Source organism: Halichondria panicea, unplaced genomic scaffold (genome assembly GCF_963675165.1).
Source record: "Halichondria panicea unplaced genomic scaffold, odHalPani1.1 SCAFFOLD_25, whole genome shotgun sequence".
NCBI lineage: Eukaryota > Metazoa > Porifera > Demospongiae > Suberitida > Halichondriidae > Halichondria > Halichondria panicea.
Window position 1 is genome coordinate 125,306 of NW_026986601.1, and position 17,695 is coordinate 143,000.

At 44.0% G+C, this 17,695-nt stretch overlaps 2 protein-coding genes and 1 long non-coding RNA gene across 9 annotated transcripts in view; 2 read left to right on the plus strand and 1 right to left on the minus strand.

The window, feature by feature from the left end:
* The window catches only part of LOC135351982 (ankyrin repeat domain-containing protein 29-like), a 33,658-nt gene extending 19,507 nt beyond the window's left edge, over nt 1-14,151 (minus strand). The window contains exons 1-6 of one of the 4 annotated variants that reach the window (XM_064551074.1): nt 13,954-14,151; nt 13,002-13,100; nt 12,309-12,407; nt 11,792-11,890; nt 5,298-10,938; nt 1,358-3,252 (exon numbers count right to left, since the gene is read on the minus strand). In XM_064551074.1, coding sequence (XP_064407144.1) covers nt 10,774-10,938; nt 11,792-11,890; nt 12,309-12,407; nt 13,002-13,100; nt 13,954-14,031 — 540 coding nt within the window. In that variant the 5' untranslated portion in view covers nt 14,032-14,151 and the 3' untranslated portion in view covers nt 1,358-3,252; nt 5,298-10,773. Of the gene's footprint in view, nt 1-1,357; nt 3,253-5,297; nt 10,939-11,791; nt 11,891-12,308; nt 12,408-13,001; nt 13,101-13,953 lie in introns of those variants that run through there. The other 3 variants (XM_064551077.1, XM_064551076.1, XM_064551072.1) reach the window with 3 other exon arrangements.
* Nucleotides 14,152-14,262: 111 nt separating this feature from the next.
* On the plus strand, nt 14,263-16,461 carry LOC135351985 (uncharacterized). Of its 4 annotated transcripts, none has more exons than XR_010399550.1 (5): nt 14,263-14,562; nt 15,018-15,138; nt 15,236-15,480; nt 16,011-16,162; nt 16,403-16,461. It is a non-coding gene; the product is annotated as an uncharacterized LOC135351985 (long non-coding RNA). The 4 variants fall into 4 exon arrangements; XR_010399551.1 differs by having other exon boundaries at nt 15,236-15,405; XR_010399549.1 differs by adding an exon at nt 16,270-16,320 and having other exon boundaries at nt 15,236-16,162; nt 16,403-16,417.
* Nucleotides 16,462-16,463: 2 nt separating this feature from the next.
* LOC135351983 (uncharacterized) lies at nt 16,464-17,534 on the plus strand. Its single transcript, XM_064551078.1, has one exon. The coding sequence runs from the start codon at nt 16,641-16,643 to the stop codon at nt 17,475-17,477; it is 837 nt and encodes a 278-aa protein (XP_064407148.1). The 5' UTR covers nt 16,464-16,640; the 3' UTR covers nt 17,478-17,534.
* The last annotated feature ends 161 nt before the right edge of the window (nt 17,535-17,695 follow it).

Here is a 17,695-nt window from a genome sequence, read left to right on the forward strand (position 1 = left end):
CCATGAATGTCATTATGTGGGCGTACCGCACGCTAGTGGTGCTATGAATATCATTAACTACTGGGGGGGGGGTTAGGGCACATAGGTACAGTACAGCAGAGGAAAAGGCTCGTCCCCATCAAAGGCTCGTGGGAGGAGCCCAACAAACCACAACAACCATGAATGTCATTATGTGGGCGTACCACACGCTAGTGGTGCTATGAATATCATTAACTACTGGGGGGGGGGGGGTTAGGGCACATAGGTACAGTACAGCAGAGGAAAAGGCTCGTCCACATCAAAGGCTCGTGGGAGGAGCCCAACAAACCACAACAACCATGAATGTCATTACGTGGGCGTACCACACGCTAGTGGTGCTATGAATATCATTAACTACTGGGGGGGGGGGGGGTTAGGGCACATAGGTACAGTACAGCAGAGGAAAAGGCTCGTCCACATCAAAGGCTCGTGGGAGGAGCCCAACAAACCACAACAACCATGAATGTCATTACGTGGGCGTACCACACGCTAGTGGTGCTATGAATATCATTAACTACTGGGGGGGGGGGGGTTAGGGCACATAGGTACAGTACAGCAGAGGAAAAGGCTCGTCCACATCAAAGGCTCGTGGGAGGAGCCCAACAAACCACAACAACCATGAATGTCATTACGTGGGCGTACCGCACGAGTGTGGTGCTATGAATATAATTAACTACTGGGGGGGGGGGGGTTAGGGCACACAGGTACAGTACAGCAGAGGAAAAGGCTCGTGGAAAAGGCTCGTCCCCATCAAAGGCTCGTGGGAGGAGCCCAACAAACCACAACAACCATGAATGTCATTATGTGGGCGTACCACACGCTAGTGGTGCTATGAATATCATTAACTACTGGGGGGGGGGGTTAGGGCACATAGGTACAGTACAGCAGAGGAAAAGGCTCGTCCACATCAAAGGCTCGTGGGAGGAGCCCAACAAACCACAACAACCATGAATGTCATTATGTGGGCGTACCGCACGCTAGTGGTGCTATGAATATAATTAACTACTGGGGGGGGTTAGGGCACATAGGTACAGTACAGCAGAGGAAAAGGCTCGTCCACATCAAAGGCTCGTGGGAGGAGCCCAACAAACCACAACAACCATGAATATCAATATGTGGGCGTAATGCACGCGTGTGGTGCTATGAATATCATTAACAACTGGGGGTTAGGGTACAGTACAGTACTGCAGTCAAGGCGACGCCAAAAAGAGGCTCACACAATGTAGGAGGAGCCACAAAAGGCATGCACATGACGCCTCCGCCAAAAAGAGGCCACATATCGTTAGGGCATCACAATGCTGCCTCCCCAACCACTATTTAATGGTGCAATGACACAAACCTGAATCACTCTCCAGATCTGTCTCAAAATCGTCATCACTGGGCTCGTCATGGTCATAACAGACTTCCTGGTCCTCCTCAAGCTCTCTGACAGTGTGCTCAAGCTCGCTGACAGTGTCAAGGAGTCCAATCAGCTCCATTTGGATTCAAAAGTTTTGAAAAATAATTACAACAGAATTTACAACAGAGTGGGTTAGGGCCTCTCATATACAACTGAATTCTTTATCACAATTTTATTAATCATTGAAATAATACCCCTTTCCTCCCCTCTCCAAGGCCAATTTAGACCAGGAGAGTACCATCTAACAAAAATCAGTCACACAGCACATTAGCTAGCACATGTGTGTCCGATAACAGAGTGTCCTTTGCATATTCTTATGCGACAGTGGGGACATGCCATTGCAGTGTGTTGCTGCTCTCTGCTAGGGATCTTCTCCCGAACACACACTTGACAGCGCCCACGAGACACTCCGACACTATTTGCACTCACACGTGCGCCCTGTGATGGGGGGAAAACGATATTTAGACTGGCCAGACCTGAGGCACTGCTACGAGTACGTGGCACACCCAATAGACTATGAATTAGTTCCAATCGAAACCCTTTCAAAGGCATGGCCTTTGAACCCACCCTGACACAGTTGTGCCTGTATAGAATGTATGCATTATTCACACTAACGTCAAGGAATTGAAAGAAAATCCTGAACCAATACCGCCGACACTTTCTATCGTACCCATAGGTTTTCCTCATACGCCCTGTATTGTCAACTCCTCCCATGTACATGTTATATGCAGGGAGACAGGGGGGGACACTCTGAGAGCGTAGGGTACCGTCTTTGTGCATTCGCATTACAGTGTGGGGCATATGGTCAGGGAACACATTTGTTGCAAAGGACACAACTCTACGGTCGTTAAACATAGAGTAAGAAATATCACCAACAGTCATGGACGTATAGTCACCTTTGTCGAGTACCACATCCTTAAGACTTGCTGGGAAACCAGCAGCATTCTTCAAAATTGTGCCGACAGTAAACACATTTTGCTTAGCCAACTCTTCTATCAATGGACCGGACGTGTAAAAGTTGTCCATGTACACAACATGCTGATGACCATAAAAAGGAGTGAGTAAACGATGGACTACATTTTTCACAAGCCCTTTCACAGCTATCTTTTTCCCAGAGGAATCGGTGAGCTTACCACTGTATACATCAAACACACAGAGATACCCACAGCATGAACATGAGCAGCACCATACCTTGAACCCCAGTTTAACAGGCTTCTTGGGCATATGAATTTTCCCGCTTTTACGACCCTTGTACTTTATCATCATCTCATCAACGGAAAGCTCCTGACTGGGATTATACCTCATGAAGTAGTTGGCTTTAAGAGTCTCTAAAACAGTTTTTAGCTTGCTAGTTACCTTACGTGCATCAGTGATGGACGTATTGTCCTCACAGTGCAGATACCGCCATAAACTTTGGAACCTTTTGAGCGACATTACATTGCTCACACATTGTACACCTAAAAGGGGATCCTTGGACCAGTAGTCCGTAATTTCAGGGAGCCTATGAATGCCCATCTCTAGTACAATCCCCAAAAACACCCACAATTCGGCACTGTTTGTAGCTGACCAACCCTTAGCACCACACTGCCTAGCGTACAGGTTGGTCTGTTCGGCTATGTACTCACACAAACTATCGGGCCAAAGTAACTTAACAAAATCTAGGCATGGAGTTACAGACGGATCAAGTTGATCGACAGGACCGACCACACCGCCAAAGACGGGGTATCTTCCTGTGGACTTAGCTTTTTGGAGTCCATTGTCCCTCGCCAGCTTCCTCCGTTTGGGAGTCGGAGCCATGCCATCGACCATTTCGTCATCATCCTCCACTGCAGCATCTGCACGGAAACAAAGCATGAATATCATTAGAGTACCACAAGAGTGCTCGCCAGTGCAGGTGGGGGACAGGCTATGAATGTCATTATGTGGGCGTACCACACGCTAGTGGTGCTATGAATATCATTAACTACTGGGGGGGTTAGGGCGCATAGGTACAGTACAGCAGAGGAAAAGGCTCGTCCACATCAAAGGCTCGTGGGAGGAGCCCAACAAACCACAACAACCATGAATGTCATTAGTGGGCGTACCACACGCTAGTGGTGCTATGAATATCATTAACTACTGGGGGGGGGGGGTTAGGGCGCATAGGTACAGTACAGCAGAGGAAAAGGCTCGTCCCCATCAAAGGCTCGTGGGAGGATCCCAACAAACCACAACAACCATGAATGTCATTATGTGGGCGTACCGCACGCTAGTGGTGCTATGAATATAATTAACTACTGGGGGGGGTTAGGGCACATAGGTACAGTACAGCAGAGGAAAAGGCTCGTCCCCATCAAAGGCTCGTGGGAGGATCCCAACAAACCACAACAACCATGAATGTCATTATGTGGGCGTACCGCACGCTAGTGGTGCTATGAATATCATTAACTACTGGGGGGGGTTAGGGCACATAGGTACAGTACAGCAGAGGAAAAGGCTCGTCCACATCAAAGGCTCGTGGGAGGAGCCCAACAAACCACAACAACCATGAATGTCATTATGTGGGCGTACCGCACGCTAGTGGTGCTATGAATATCATTAACTACTGGGGGGGGGGTTAGGGCACATAGGTACAGTACAGCAGAGGAAAAGGCTCGTCCCCATCAAAGGCTCGTGGGAGGAGCCCAACAAACCACAACAACCATGAATGTCATTATGTGGGCGTACCACACGCTAGTGGTGCTATGAATATCATTAACTACTGGGGGGGGGGGGTTAGGGCACATAGGTACAGTACAGCAGAGGAAAAGGCTCGTCCACATCAAAGGCTCGTGGGAGGAGCCCAACAAACCACAACAACCATGAATGTCATTACGTGGGCGTACCACACGCTAGTGGTGCTATGAATATCATTAACTACTGGGGGGGGGGGGGGGTTAGGGCACATAGGTACAGTACAGCAGAGGAAAAGGCTCGTCCACATCAAAGGCTCGTGGGAGGAGCCCAACAAACCACAACAACCATGAATGTCATTACGTGGGCGTACCACACGCTAGTGGTGCTATGAATATCATTAACTACTGGGGGGGGGGGGTTAGGGCACATAGGTACAGTACAGCAGAGGAAAAGGCTCGTCCACATCAAAGGCTCGTGGGAGGAGCCCAACAAACCACAACAACCATGAATGTCATTACGTGGGCGTACCGCACGAGTGTGGTGCTATGAATATAATTAACTACTGGGGGGGGGGGGGTTAGGGCACACAGGTACAGTACAGCAGAGGAAAAGGCTCGTGGAAAAGGCTCGTCCCCATCAAAGGCTCGTGGGAGGAGCCCAACAAACCACAACAACCATGAATGTCATTATGTGGGCGTACCACACGCTAGTGGTGCTATGAATATCATTAACTACTGGGGGGGGGGGTTAGGGCACATAGGTACAGTACAGCAGAGGAAAAGGCTCGTCCACATCAAAGGCTCGTGGGAGGAGCCCAACAAACCACAACAACCATGAATGTCATTATGTGGGCGTACCGCACGCTAGTGGTGCTATGAATATAATTAACTACTGGGGGGGGTTAGGGCACATAGGTACAGTACAGCAGAGGAAAAGGCTCGTCCACATCAAAGGCTCGTGGGAGGAGCCCAACAAACCACAACAACCATGAATATCAATATGTGGGCGTAATGCACGCGTGTGGTGCTATGAATATCATTAACAACTGGGGGTTAGGGTACAGTACAGTACTGCAGTCAAGGCGACGCCAAAAAGAGGCTCACACAATGTAGGAGGAGCCACAAAAGGCATGCACATGACGCCTCCGCCAAAAAGAGGCCACATATCGTTAGGGCATCACAATGCTGCCTCCCCAACCACTATTTAATGGTGCAATGACACAAACCTGAATCACTCTCCAGATCTGTCTCAAAATCGTCATCACTGGGCTCGTCATGGTCATAACAGACTTCCTGGTCCTCCTCAAGCTCTCTGACAGTGTGCTCAAGCTCGCTGACAGTGTCAAGGAGTCCAATCAGCTCCATTTGGATTCAAAAGTTTTGAAAAATAACCCTTTCCTTGCCATTCGTGAAATCTGGAACAGGAGCGTCTTTAGGTCGATCAATTAGTGTGGATCCCGCCTCACCACGCCTCCAAGTCATTCTATTAGTCTAGATCCGGCTAGCAATTCTAGCTGGGACTCCCAGTTCTAGCTCCTTTTGTTTAGCGTGTCAGAGACTGGGAGAAGATGATTGGCACTCCCTGGCTCCTTTGGATGTACAGCTGTCCAGATCCCTAGAACATACCCTCCATTCTGACGAGTTATCAGTGCATAGGGTGCTTACTAGATTCTTGCCAGCCAGTACAGTTCAAGCTACACACAGCACCGCTCAACTATTCTCTACCCCATTATCTAGCTAAATCTGGTCCAACTAGACAGCAGACACAGCTAGTTAATTCAGTAAAGCCAGGGGTAGCCCTACTTCTACGGTTGTTCAGTACCCACGGTAACAATTCCTCTGGGCTGGGCTAACTAGTTGAGCCACGCCTCCCAATTCTCAAGGCTAGGTACATGTCTCTGTCTAGCTGCTTCTTCAGCTTCTTGCTCAGTTTTGTGGCTTAGAGAAAGGCCAGCTACTCAGGGGGAAGAGTCCAGATGAAAGTCTGGCAGCCAGGTGACGTCCAAACGGTCAGTTATTCTTTCCACCAACTTTTTAATCTAGTCTAGTCCTGCTTGCACTGCTACTACTACTGCTGCCTACTGCTGCTACTCTTCCTAGCTAGTCAAAGGTTTCTTTTTTTTTTTTTTTTTTTTTTATAACTACATATGCACAAAGAGACATCAAAGCTTACATCAAAGGACACAGATTTTTAGCCTACTTGACTGATAAGGCGGTTACCTAGACTACAGTTTGTTTGTCAGGGAGGAGCTCACATACAACTTCATCTAATTCATCATAACGATTCCTTACCCATTGTTGTAATTTCTACAACAGATTGCCAAGGAAAGAGATAATGGAAGCTAGTGTTTCATTTCATCATAAAAGTTTTACACAGATTGGTATACACAGTAAACAACAGCAGGTTGAAGTGCCTCTTATAAATGTCTTTTTTATGTTGGTCCCAGTCCTTAATGCACCTGAGAAAGTATCCACTCTCAAGTACTCGGTTCACTCATTGACAGAGATGAGAGTATACACACAGAGAATTGGCTTTAGGTTGGTCAGTAATAATTATTTCCGCATTAGTAAACGGCGTTTGACATAACAGACGGTTTAAAAACAGCACATGGGAAAGTATCAACTCTCAAGTACTAGGTTCACTCATTGACAGAGATAGAGTACACACAGAGAATGGAATCAGCTAGTACACTGTTATATCAAATGTAGGTTTGTATTCATTGTATCGGCACGGTGTTATTTACAACAGAACACCGTGCCGATACGATCAATACAACAGAACGTGGCTACATCGATCTGCACACTATTGAATACTAGATACCAAGAATTTGCTGCTTACTTAAGTGGACTCACTAAGTAACTCTTGCTTACTACCCTGTGACGAGTGTCCATAGCTGGGTATTGAATTAACAGTTGACCTTTTTTTAGCAACCTCCTCTGGTTACTTTTCTCATTTCCCCCCTCTATTTCAAAATCCTGTATGACACCCTGTATATCGTATAGCACGAAGGCACTTATATTTCGTGGATTGGCCTTTAAAAGCATTTCCTTGCACAATGTTCGCGGAATGACTGCTTACCGGAAACCACACCTTTAAATCTTTGCACGTTATAGCAGATAATCCTAATTAAAGAACAATTTTTTTAGTGGACTTTATTTCCATGTAGGATTGCTAACCCACGAAATCCACGAAAATGTTGCGATATACGGTATATCACATTACCAGGACATGGTGAGGTCTATGACTAGCCAATCTCTGAGATGTGTACAGCAAGATACACTCACCTCTCTTTGTGTATCAACATTCATCCATGTCCAGTAATGCCATCAACATATATGGGTCAAGTGTATGCATCTATAGCTATCCCCTTATGTTGCATACCCATGGGTAACCTATAGCTACCACCATAATTATGCCTATGGGTCACTCAAGTAATGCTGTGTAGCTAGCACCATAGTATACATGGCATACCCATGGGTCACCCAATGGTGTATGGCGCACATAGCCCCTCTCCCAGAGTACCTATAGCACCGTAGTATACGTGGCATACCCGTGGGTCACCCAACGGTGTACAGCGCGCATATAGCCTTCTCCCAGAGTACCTAAATATGTATAGCACCGTAGCATACCCGTGGGTCACCCAATGGTGTACGGCGCACATAGCCCCTCTCTCAGAGTACCTATAGCACCGTAGTATACGTGGCATACCCGTGGGTCACCCAATGGTGTACAGCGCACATAGCCTTCTCCCAGAGTACCTATAGCACCGTAGTATACGTGGGATACCCATGGGTCACCCAATGGTGTACAGCGCGCATAGTCCTCTCCCAGAGTACCTATAGCACCGTAGTGTACGTGGCATACCCGTGGGTCACCCAATGGTGTACGGCGCGCATACACCCTCTCCCAGAGTACCTATAGCATCATAGTATACATGGCATACCCGTGGGTCACCCAAAGGTGTACGGCGCGCATACACCCTCTCCCAGAGTACCTATAGCACCATAGTATACATGGCATACCCATGGGTCACCCAAAGGTGTACGGCGCGCATAGCCCCTCTCCCAGAGTACCTATAGCACCGTAGTATACGTGGCATACCCATGGGTCACCCAATGGTGTACGGCGCATACACCCTCTCCCAGAGTACCTATAGCACCATAGTATATATGTGGCATACCCGTGGGTTACCCAGGGCACCTACACCGAGTACCTACAGCACTATTGTTTTTAAGTTATAGTTAGTACATGAGCATGAGGTATCTATGTGTTATATAGTGTCCCAAATACCGAGGGATGATATTTTAGGGACACTATAACCATAGTTATCGAATGCACATGTACTAACTGATTTAGATCCCACTTTTCATTGGCTATGTACTATCCCAAGAAGTGTATCTCTAAAAGTAGTAAGCCTTAGCAACAGCTTTATTTTTGAAAATGTCCTGTTCTAAAAGGATGATTTTTGCTTCTCTACTAAAAAACCTTCGCATTGGCCCTGAATGCACTGTTTCGGACAAGCTAGAGGATAACTATGAAGTTCTGCACGGCTAGCTAGCTAGCAAGGAACAGCTTGCTACACTTTCCCAAAAAGAAACAAGATTCTACTGAATGGGTATGCAGTAAACAATTTGAAATTTGAAAATATGACTGCAGGATAGGAACAGAAGGACAAAGTTGACAAATGCCTAGAAGACCTGCTTGTGACAATGAACCTAAAATGATTGGCTTTCAGTGTTCCTCGTAGAGATAAGAAAACTTACTTGTGAACCCTACCATCAACAAGTGCAACTGGTTTAATGAAAAAACTGAACGCTACATGTATATAGAAACTGGTAGTGAAAAAACTGAACAGCCTTAGTAGCTATGGCTAATAAATTATCATCATACAACTTTATTCATCATTTCTGTACTGTAAAAAAAATTAAACTTGTACATAGTTTATACTTATAATTCCCTGAAACTATGAGATTATGGCTCATAATTCCCTGCTAACACACACAAGTACAAGTGGTATCTAATAACAGCGAAAAACAGTATTCATAATTTGATTCGTATAATCATAAATAATTATTAAAATGATCTGATAGAATAATGATAATTATGGCCTCATAGAATAACACGTTCCCAGGATCTCCTTTTTTCTATTCTTTGGTCACAATCGTTCAATAAGATAAGATACGGTATTAGAATAGAGGGAAAGTTAAGAAAAAGGAGAGCCTGGTATGCAAAGTCGCGTGACAGTAGAAGGATGGTAGAAGGGTGAAATTGAGCATGGGCAGGTAGAGGTTGAGATATTGGACTGCCCCCACACCTCGATATCTATACTATAATTATGACAAATAAACTGTGTGGACATGATGACCATAAACTTGGAATTGGCAAACAGTTTAATGTGTTATACAAGCTTGCTAGCTATACCTAGTTATACCAATACTAGTACTATAGATCTACGTAGCTAGATTCTACTATTAAAATAATCTAGTTTTGTTGTGCTATGCTGAGCTAGATCTGCTAGACTAATATCTTAGTCATCATTATCATCTAGGTAGCTACTAAGCTACTTGCTATCAGAGCTGGGCATGCTGGTTCTGCACTGAGCTTGGTCTCTCGGTCTGCTGCTGGCCTGGTAGATTTTCTAGTGTCTTAATTAATGCGAGGGAGAATACTCTACGTCACGATTGTGGGCTACATATCGCCCACGTTCATAAAAACGTATGTGGATCACGCGACTTCGCATACCAGGATTTACTTTTTCTTTCACGTCCTTCTTTAGTGCCTCCCATCATCCTAGCTTATATATTGAGAACAGACAAGAACAAGAAAAATTAAAGCCTGGGGACGAGGCTAATAACAAATGATACTTAATGTCAGAGAGTAAAGATATCGATTTAAACAGTGTGATATTTCACGTTCTTCCTACTCAGGTGCATTAAGGACTGGGACCTTCAATTATTGCTGAATTTGCAAATTATAAGCCCCGCCCACACGGTCGCCATGGTTCCACCCACGCGTTCATTACTTCAACGTACCACTCCCTTTTCATTTTGCAGTAATTCAGCTAGTTTAGAGAAGTGACTTAGTCGGCGTTTAAAACACCCTCTAGTAAAGCTTGCGAGGCAATAGATGACTTCCATAAGCCTTCCTTAGCTGATTTATCCTTGTACTTTGTCAAAAAATTGTTGACCGTGTCCCTGGGAAGCCTACTATCCAAGATGAGACTGCTACATCAAACAACTTTCTGTTATTTCTCCCTTGCAAAAACCAGGAGGGTTAAGCGCTAGAGTGAGTTGTTAGCTTAGATAGAACTAAGTATAATGAGCAGCAGCAATAGCTAGTAGACTTAGTGTTTAAACGCCGATTTTTCAATAGAAAAGTGAAATAGTGCTTCGACAAAACGGACCACCCCCACTGATCAATTAGTGGGCGGGGCTTCATTTTAATATTTTTAATTATACCGTATAGCACGAACATTTCGAGGCACTTATATTTCGTGGATTGGCCTTTAAAAGCATTTCCTTGCACAATGTTTGCGGAATGACTGTTTACCGGAAACCACGCCTTTAAATCTCTGCACGTTATAGCAGATAATTCTAATTAAAGAACAATTTTAGTGGACTTTATATTAGTGGACTTTATTTCTGTGTAGGATTGCTAACCCACGAAATCCACGAAAATGTTGCGATATATGGTATATCACATCACCAGGACATGGTGAGGTCTATGACTAGCCAATCTCTGAGATGTGTACAGCTAGATACACTCACCTCATTTTGTATATCAACATTGGCTCCAGCATCGATTAGAAGCTCCACACACTTCAGGTGACCTTTGAAACTGGCCGCCCAGAGAGGGGACTGACCCGACTGTATATGCAGTACATAAACAAGATGTTGTGAAACAAGTGTTTGCTAGCGTAAACAAAACATCATTTTTTTAACCATAGAAGAGGGAGAGAATTAGAAACAGAGTATGTGCACATATTTACGGTGTTTTGTTTGATCCGTGTTTCGCCTACTAGCGGGAAAAATTTTACTATTATTCAAAGCTCCCATACGTGATTCTTAGGCCGGGACTGAGTATCCACACCTTACTGTGGATCATATGGAAGCGTTGTGTATGTTATCAGAAGCTCATTTGAAAGAAGGCAGTAGATTTAATAGTTTCGGCTCGATATAGTGGCTTGTGTGTACCTTCTACAAAAAGAGGCTGTGATCACACTGCAAAATATATTATCATTATAGTTTCCGTCTTTCTTAAGTAGCTGGACATTGTATGCAAGTTAAAAATCAACTACTAGAATTGGCTTTAGGTTGGTCAGTAATTAATTATTTCATTGTTTGCGTAAGCGGTGTTTGACATAACAGACTGTTTAAAACACCACATGGGAAAGTATCCACTCTCAAGTACTCGGATCACTCATTGACAGAGATGAGAGTACACACAGAGAATGGAATCAGCTACTGTACCGTTATATCAAATATAGGTTTGTATTCATTGTATCGGCACGGTTTTATTTACAACAGAACACTGTGCCGATACAATGAATACAACAGAACGTGGCTACATCGATCTGCACACTATTGAATACTAGATAGATATACTACCAAGAATTTGCTGCTTACTTAAGTGGACTCACTAAGTAACTATTGCTTACTACCCTGTGACTCTTCCACTAGCCATTACTAGTGCAAATGGTTCATCGTAACCTTAACTGACCTTGCTCTGCGTGTTGACCGTAGCCTTGGCTGCTAAGAGGACCCTCACCACCTCATCATGTCCATTCTGACAGGCTATGCGGAGAGCTGTCACGTTGTCCTATAGTTAGGAGAAGACATTCTATAAATACACAGAACAGAAAGCATCCACTCTCAAGTCTCATGCAGTTCTCTCATTGACAGAGATGAAAGTAGACACACAGAGAATGGAATCAATTAGTACACTGTTACACTGATACCCACTACACCACGCACATTGATCGGATCACTAACGGTATTCACCTCCAATATTTAATTGCTTTCCGGAAGCGGGGGCGGGGCTTTAATCCATGCCTAAAATGGGTACTAGCGTAATGACCTTTGACCTGCCATTATTTCTTTGGAAAAGTACCAGTAGATAATAATTATTATGATACAGTGTAAGGTACGGATCATGAGTCATAAAAGCAAATGTACAGAGATACATGTAAAGGATTAATGCTTATGAAATACAACACTAAAGTGGTATTAAACCTCACCTTCCGTTGAATGTCAACCTGAGCTTTAGCCGCAATCAACACTTCAACTACCCTCAAGTGACCATTCTGAGCAGCTACAAACAGCGCAGTGGTTCCATCCTGTACAGAGTTAAGTGAGAAGTGATGAGCAGGTGAACACACACAAACACCAGCTGACAGACCAACTTTTATAAGGTTACCCACGATACACCACCAGTAACATCATATACCCAGGGTGTCATACAGGGGGAAAGGGGGATATCCCCATTTCCCCCCCATTCAATTATGACTGAGTGTCCATAGCTGGGTATTGAATTAACAGTTTACCTTTTTTTAGCAACATTTTCTGGTTACTTTTCTCATTTTCCCCCTGTACTTCAAAATCCTGTATGACACCCTGTATACCGTATAGCACGAACATTTCGAGGCACTTATATTTCGTGGATTGGCCTTTAAAAGCATTTCCTTGCACAATGTTTGCGGAATGACTGTTTACCGGAAACCACGCCTTTAAATCTCTGCACGTTATAGCAGATAATTCTAATTAAAGAACAATTTTAGTGGACTTTATTTTAGTGGACTTTATTTCTGTGTAGGATTGCTAACCCACGAAATCCACGAAAATGTTGCGATATATGGTATATCACATCACCAGGACATGGTGAGGTCTATGACTAGCCAATCTCTGAGATGTGTACAGCTAGATACACTCACCTCATTTTGTATATCAACATTGGCTCCAGCATCGATTAGAAGCTCCACACACTTCAGGTGACCTTTGAAACTGGCCGCCCAGAGAGGGGACTGACCCGACTGTATATGCAGTACATAAACAAGATGTTGTGAAACAAGTGTTTGCTAGCGTAAACAAAACATCATTTTTTTAACCATAGAAGAGGGAGAGAATTAGAAACAGAGTATGTGCACATATTTACGGTGTTTTGTTTGATCCGTGTTTCGCCTACTAGCGGGAAAAATTTTACTATTATTCAAAGCTCCCATACGTGATTCTTAGGCCTGGACTGAGTATCCACACCTTACTGTGGATCATATGGAAGCGTTGTGTATGTTATCAGAAGCTCATTTGAATAAAGGCAGTAGATTTAATAGTTTCGGCTCGATATAGTGGCTTGTGTGTACCTTCTACAAAAAGAGGCTGTGATCACACTGCAAAATATATTATCATTATAGTTTCCGTCTTTCTTAAGTAGCTGGACATTGTATGCAAGTTAAAAATCAACTACTAGAATTGGCTTTAGGTTGGTCAGTAATTAATTATTTCATTGTTTGCGTAAGCGGTGTTTGACATAACAGACTGTTTAAAACACCACATGGGAAAGTATCCACTCTCAAGTACTCGGATCACTCATTGACAGAGATGAGAGTACACACAGAGAATGGAATCAGCTACTGTACCGTTATATCAAATATAGGTTTGTATTCATTGTATCGGCACGGTTTTATTTACAACAGAACACTGTGCCGATACAATGAATACAACAGAACGTGGCTACATCGATCTGCACACTATTGAATACTAGATAGATATACTACCAAGAATTTGCTGCTTACTTAAGTGGACTCACTAAGTAACTATTGCTTACTACCCTGTGACTCTTCCACTAGCCATTACTAGTGCAAATGGTTCATCGTAACCTTAACTGACCTTGCTCTGCGTGTTGACCGTAGCCTTGGCTGCTAAGAGGACCCTCACCACCTCATCATGTCCATTCACACAGGCCATGTGGAGAGCTGTCACGTTTTTCTATAGTTAGGAGAAGACATTCTATAAATACACGGCAAAGAAAGCATCCACTTTCAAGTACCCATGCAGTTCACTCATTGACAGAGATGAGAGTATACACACAGAGAATGGAATCAGTTAGTGCACTGTTACACTGATACCCACTACACCACGCACATTGATAGGATCACTAACGATATTCGCCTCCAATATTTAATTGCTTTCCGGAATCGGGGGCGGGGCTTCAATCCATGCCTAAATGGGTACTAGCGCAATTACCTTTGACATGCCATTATTTGTTTAGATAAGTACAGGTAGATAATAACAGAAGCAGAAACGGACAATAACACCATGCCTCTTAAGGTGTGCACATGCGCATGCCCATGCATTGCACGTGACAATAAAAAGACAGGGAAAGAAGTGGTAGATTGACCACACCTCTTACACACACTTCAAGACTCAAGGCGTGGCCCCATCATCCAGTCAAGTCATACTGCACTGAATCAACTACAGTAATGGCAGCACTCACAGGTCAGTTAATGACACATGTGATCGGCTATCTGTATTAGCATATAGCGCATATCAGTGACTTATGTGATATGCATCTATCAATGCTATGCGATGCCCCACCCCCCCCACCACGTACCTGGGCATTCTGGGGGAAACGTGGGACAAGTGACAACCAATTAGTTACCTTTGCCCCATGTGTGGGGGGAGCGCTTTTACTTTCCCCTATGTTATCCCATCCCCATGCGTATGCATGCTGAGTAGGCCGTCACAGCGAACACAACACAACAGACATGGAATCAACCCACACACAATTATAGAATACAACCACGCCCACACACATGTATAAATTACATTCCTTATTGGATACACCTTACTTCTACCATCTACCGTAATTTATGACATGAGAAAATCTGTCGTGCCTACCTCGAACAGTCTCAACTTTCTGGTACGATTTGATCATCCTAAGCTACTTACAGCATATCGACTGCCTCAGGGCCCAGCGACTGTGTCTATGGGATGTGGTCGGGGAGACACTCATGACCACTTTCTCTGGTCACAAGGGAAGTGTCAAGTCGGTCTGTGTCAAGGATGAGCCCAGTAAGTCAAAATGGTTGTTTGCATGGGTATTCCACTTTTGTTAATGTTAATCAAATTGGAAGAGCATGGCTCTATGGCAACTGTGTCTCCCCTACAGTGTTGTGAAGCTGTGGGACATGCGACGATACTACACAAACCACAAATGTGCCCCACCCCCCTGCTGGCACTCGTTTGTCCCCATGGATAGAGGGGGCGTGTCTACAGGTTCAACTTTCTCGTGGCCGATACCCATCAAAGCTGTGTCTATGCCAGTGCCACTGACGGCATGTAAGATGTTTTGCTCTACTGTGAGCAGGATGCCCAATGTCTTCAGAATGTACTTGTCCTGTCCTATAGAATCAGGTTCACTATTAGAAATGACCATCACCCATTTTATATTTAGATGCCTCGGTGCTCATGCGCAAGCGAGGTATACGTTTGTGTGTCTGTGTGTGTTATTTGTGGATTTGTAAAATAATGCTTCGTTCTCAAGTTATTCCTAGCAGCCTTTTCAGAAGAGTACGTAGCAAAACTTGTTCACCGAGTGTTGCTACTCTACTTAGTAGTTAGCTCTGCACTAGAACGCTAGCTATTGGTAGTTACAAGAGTGAAAAGAAAGCTGCAAGGCTCTGTTCCAGCCATTTATTTTAGACTTGAACTTTGTCATCAATCGTTTTAACAACAATCATCGTCGATCATTACCCACTCCCCTATAATTCCTCTGATGATTCCTGGACTCTGGATTTTTGCCTGCATGCAGCAAAATTAAAAATGTTCATCATGATATAAAGTGTGTACATGTATATGTTATGTACGCCCGCGGTGCTTTCATTTTATATTGCGCTGTGTTCTTCCAATCTAACTTTTGCATTCCATCTCCTATCACTACACAGCATCTACAAGTACAGTACAAGCACCCTGGAGCAGGTACCTGTGGATGGCTACAGTGGACATGACACAAGAGCTCCTCCACGTTCTACTCTGAGGCCTATCTCATGCAGTAGTGGGGATGGATTGACTGGCTCCAGCTGCCTACATCTTGAAGGTGTGTCTCTAAGAATCTGTCTACCTACCAGCTTCTGGCTAGTTGTAGTGTTACTATACCAACATTTTAATCCAAGGTACTGTGCATGCATATGTCCCCCTATGTAGTGGGTTCTTCTACCTACAGTCAAAAATAGCGGTCACAGAGAAAATAATTGAGTTGAGAGACATTGTGCACGACTGTACTATTTAGAATGTACCCTGTATCATGGTAACAAAGTTATCATACCCCCCCCCTCAGGTAAGGGACTCTCGGGTTCCCCCTATACTGCTCCAGGGTCACAGCAAGGAGGTGACAGCTAAACTGGGTGCATAGCTACTTACTGGAGAGGAAACAGTTTGTGGGTATTGATGGCAGTAACTCAGACAGCTTACATGTTCTCTCAGGTGTGCCCCAAGGTTCGGTTTTGGGTCCACTATTGTTCATTACGTACATAAACCAAGTCACAGATGTTATTTCTCAAGACAGTAAGCTAAATATGTTTGCTGATGACATGGCCTTATACAGAGTTATCACATCTACTAATGACTACGTGAATCTTCAAAAGGACATTTCTAAAGTCTCAAATTTTTTGAACACTAAATTATTAGAATTTAATCTTGGCAAGTGTAAGTTTATGTCCGTTTCTAAGAAAACATCGCGCTCATTGAAGGCTCCAACTCTACTTCTAAATGGTTATGTACTGCAGCAGGTTTCTAACTACAAGTATTTAGGAATTACCATATCGGCTGACTTGAGCTGGCACACTCACATCAATACGATTTGTAATAAAACAAGGAAGTTGATAGGTCTCCTACATCGCAGGTTCTCTGAGAATTCTTCTCCAACAACACTGTTAAAGTTGTATACATCGTTCGTGAGACCACATCTGGAATACGCATCCTCTGTATGGAACCCATTTCACAAGTGTGAAATAAACAATTTAGAAAAAGTCCAGAGATTTGCTATGAGAGTCTGTCTGAAGAAATGGAATTTGAAAAGTGAAGAATTACTCACCTTGACCAGGCTTCCTTCTCTGCAGCTGAGGCGCCTTGCTGCGGTGCTTTGCCACCTTTTCAAAATACTACACAATCTAACTGACTTCCCAAACAACCCAGCAACCAAGAGAAATATGACGTACAGTAGTAGAACTGTTAACTGTTTTACTCTGGTCCCCTACCAATGTAGAACATCCTTTTACAAATTCTCATTTTTTCCGCATGCAATCACAATATGGAATAGGCTGGTTAGCCACAAGGACTTTACTTTAGTAGACTGTACTAGTATAAGTTCATTTAAGTCTCATCTGTATTCACATCTAGTTGACATGTTGTAACTATTAAAACGTATGTTATAGGACTCACTTCACCCTAGCTTTTTAGCTATTTGTGTATCCTTGCAATTAATTGCTAAATCTTTCATAAAAAAAAAAAATAATAAAAAAAGACAGCTGTAGACTGGTGTCCCACCAACCTGGACAAGGTTCGTAGACACGCACTCACACTTACTCTTGGAGCCTTCTTAGAACCCTTTGCTAAGGACAAAACCATACTT

Coding starts and splice junctions, on each gene's coding strand:
- LOC135351983 (XM_064551078.1), top strand. CDS start 16,641: ATGTTTGCTGATGACATGGCCTTATACAGAGTTATCACATCTACTAAT.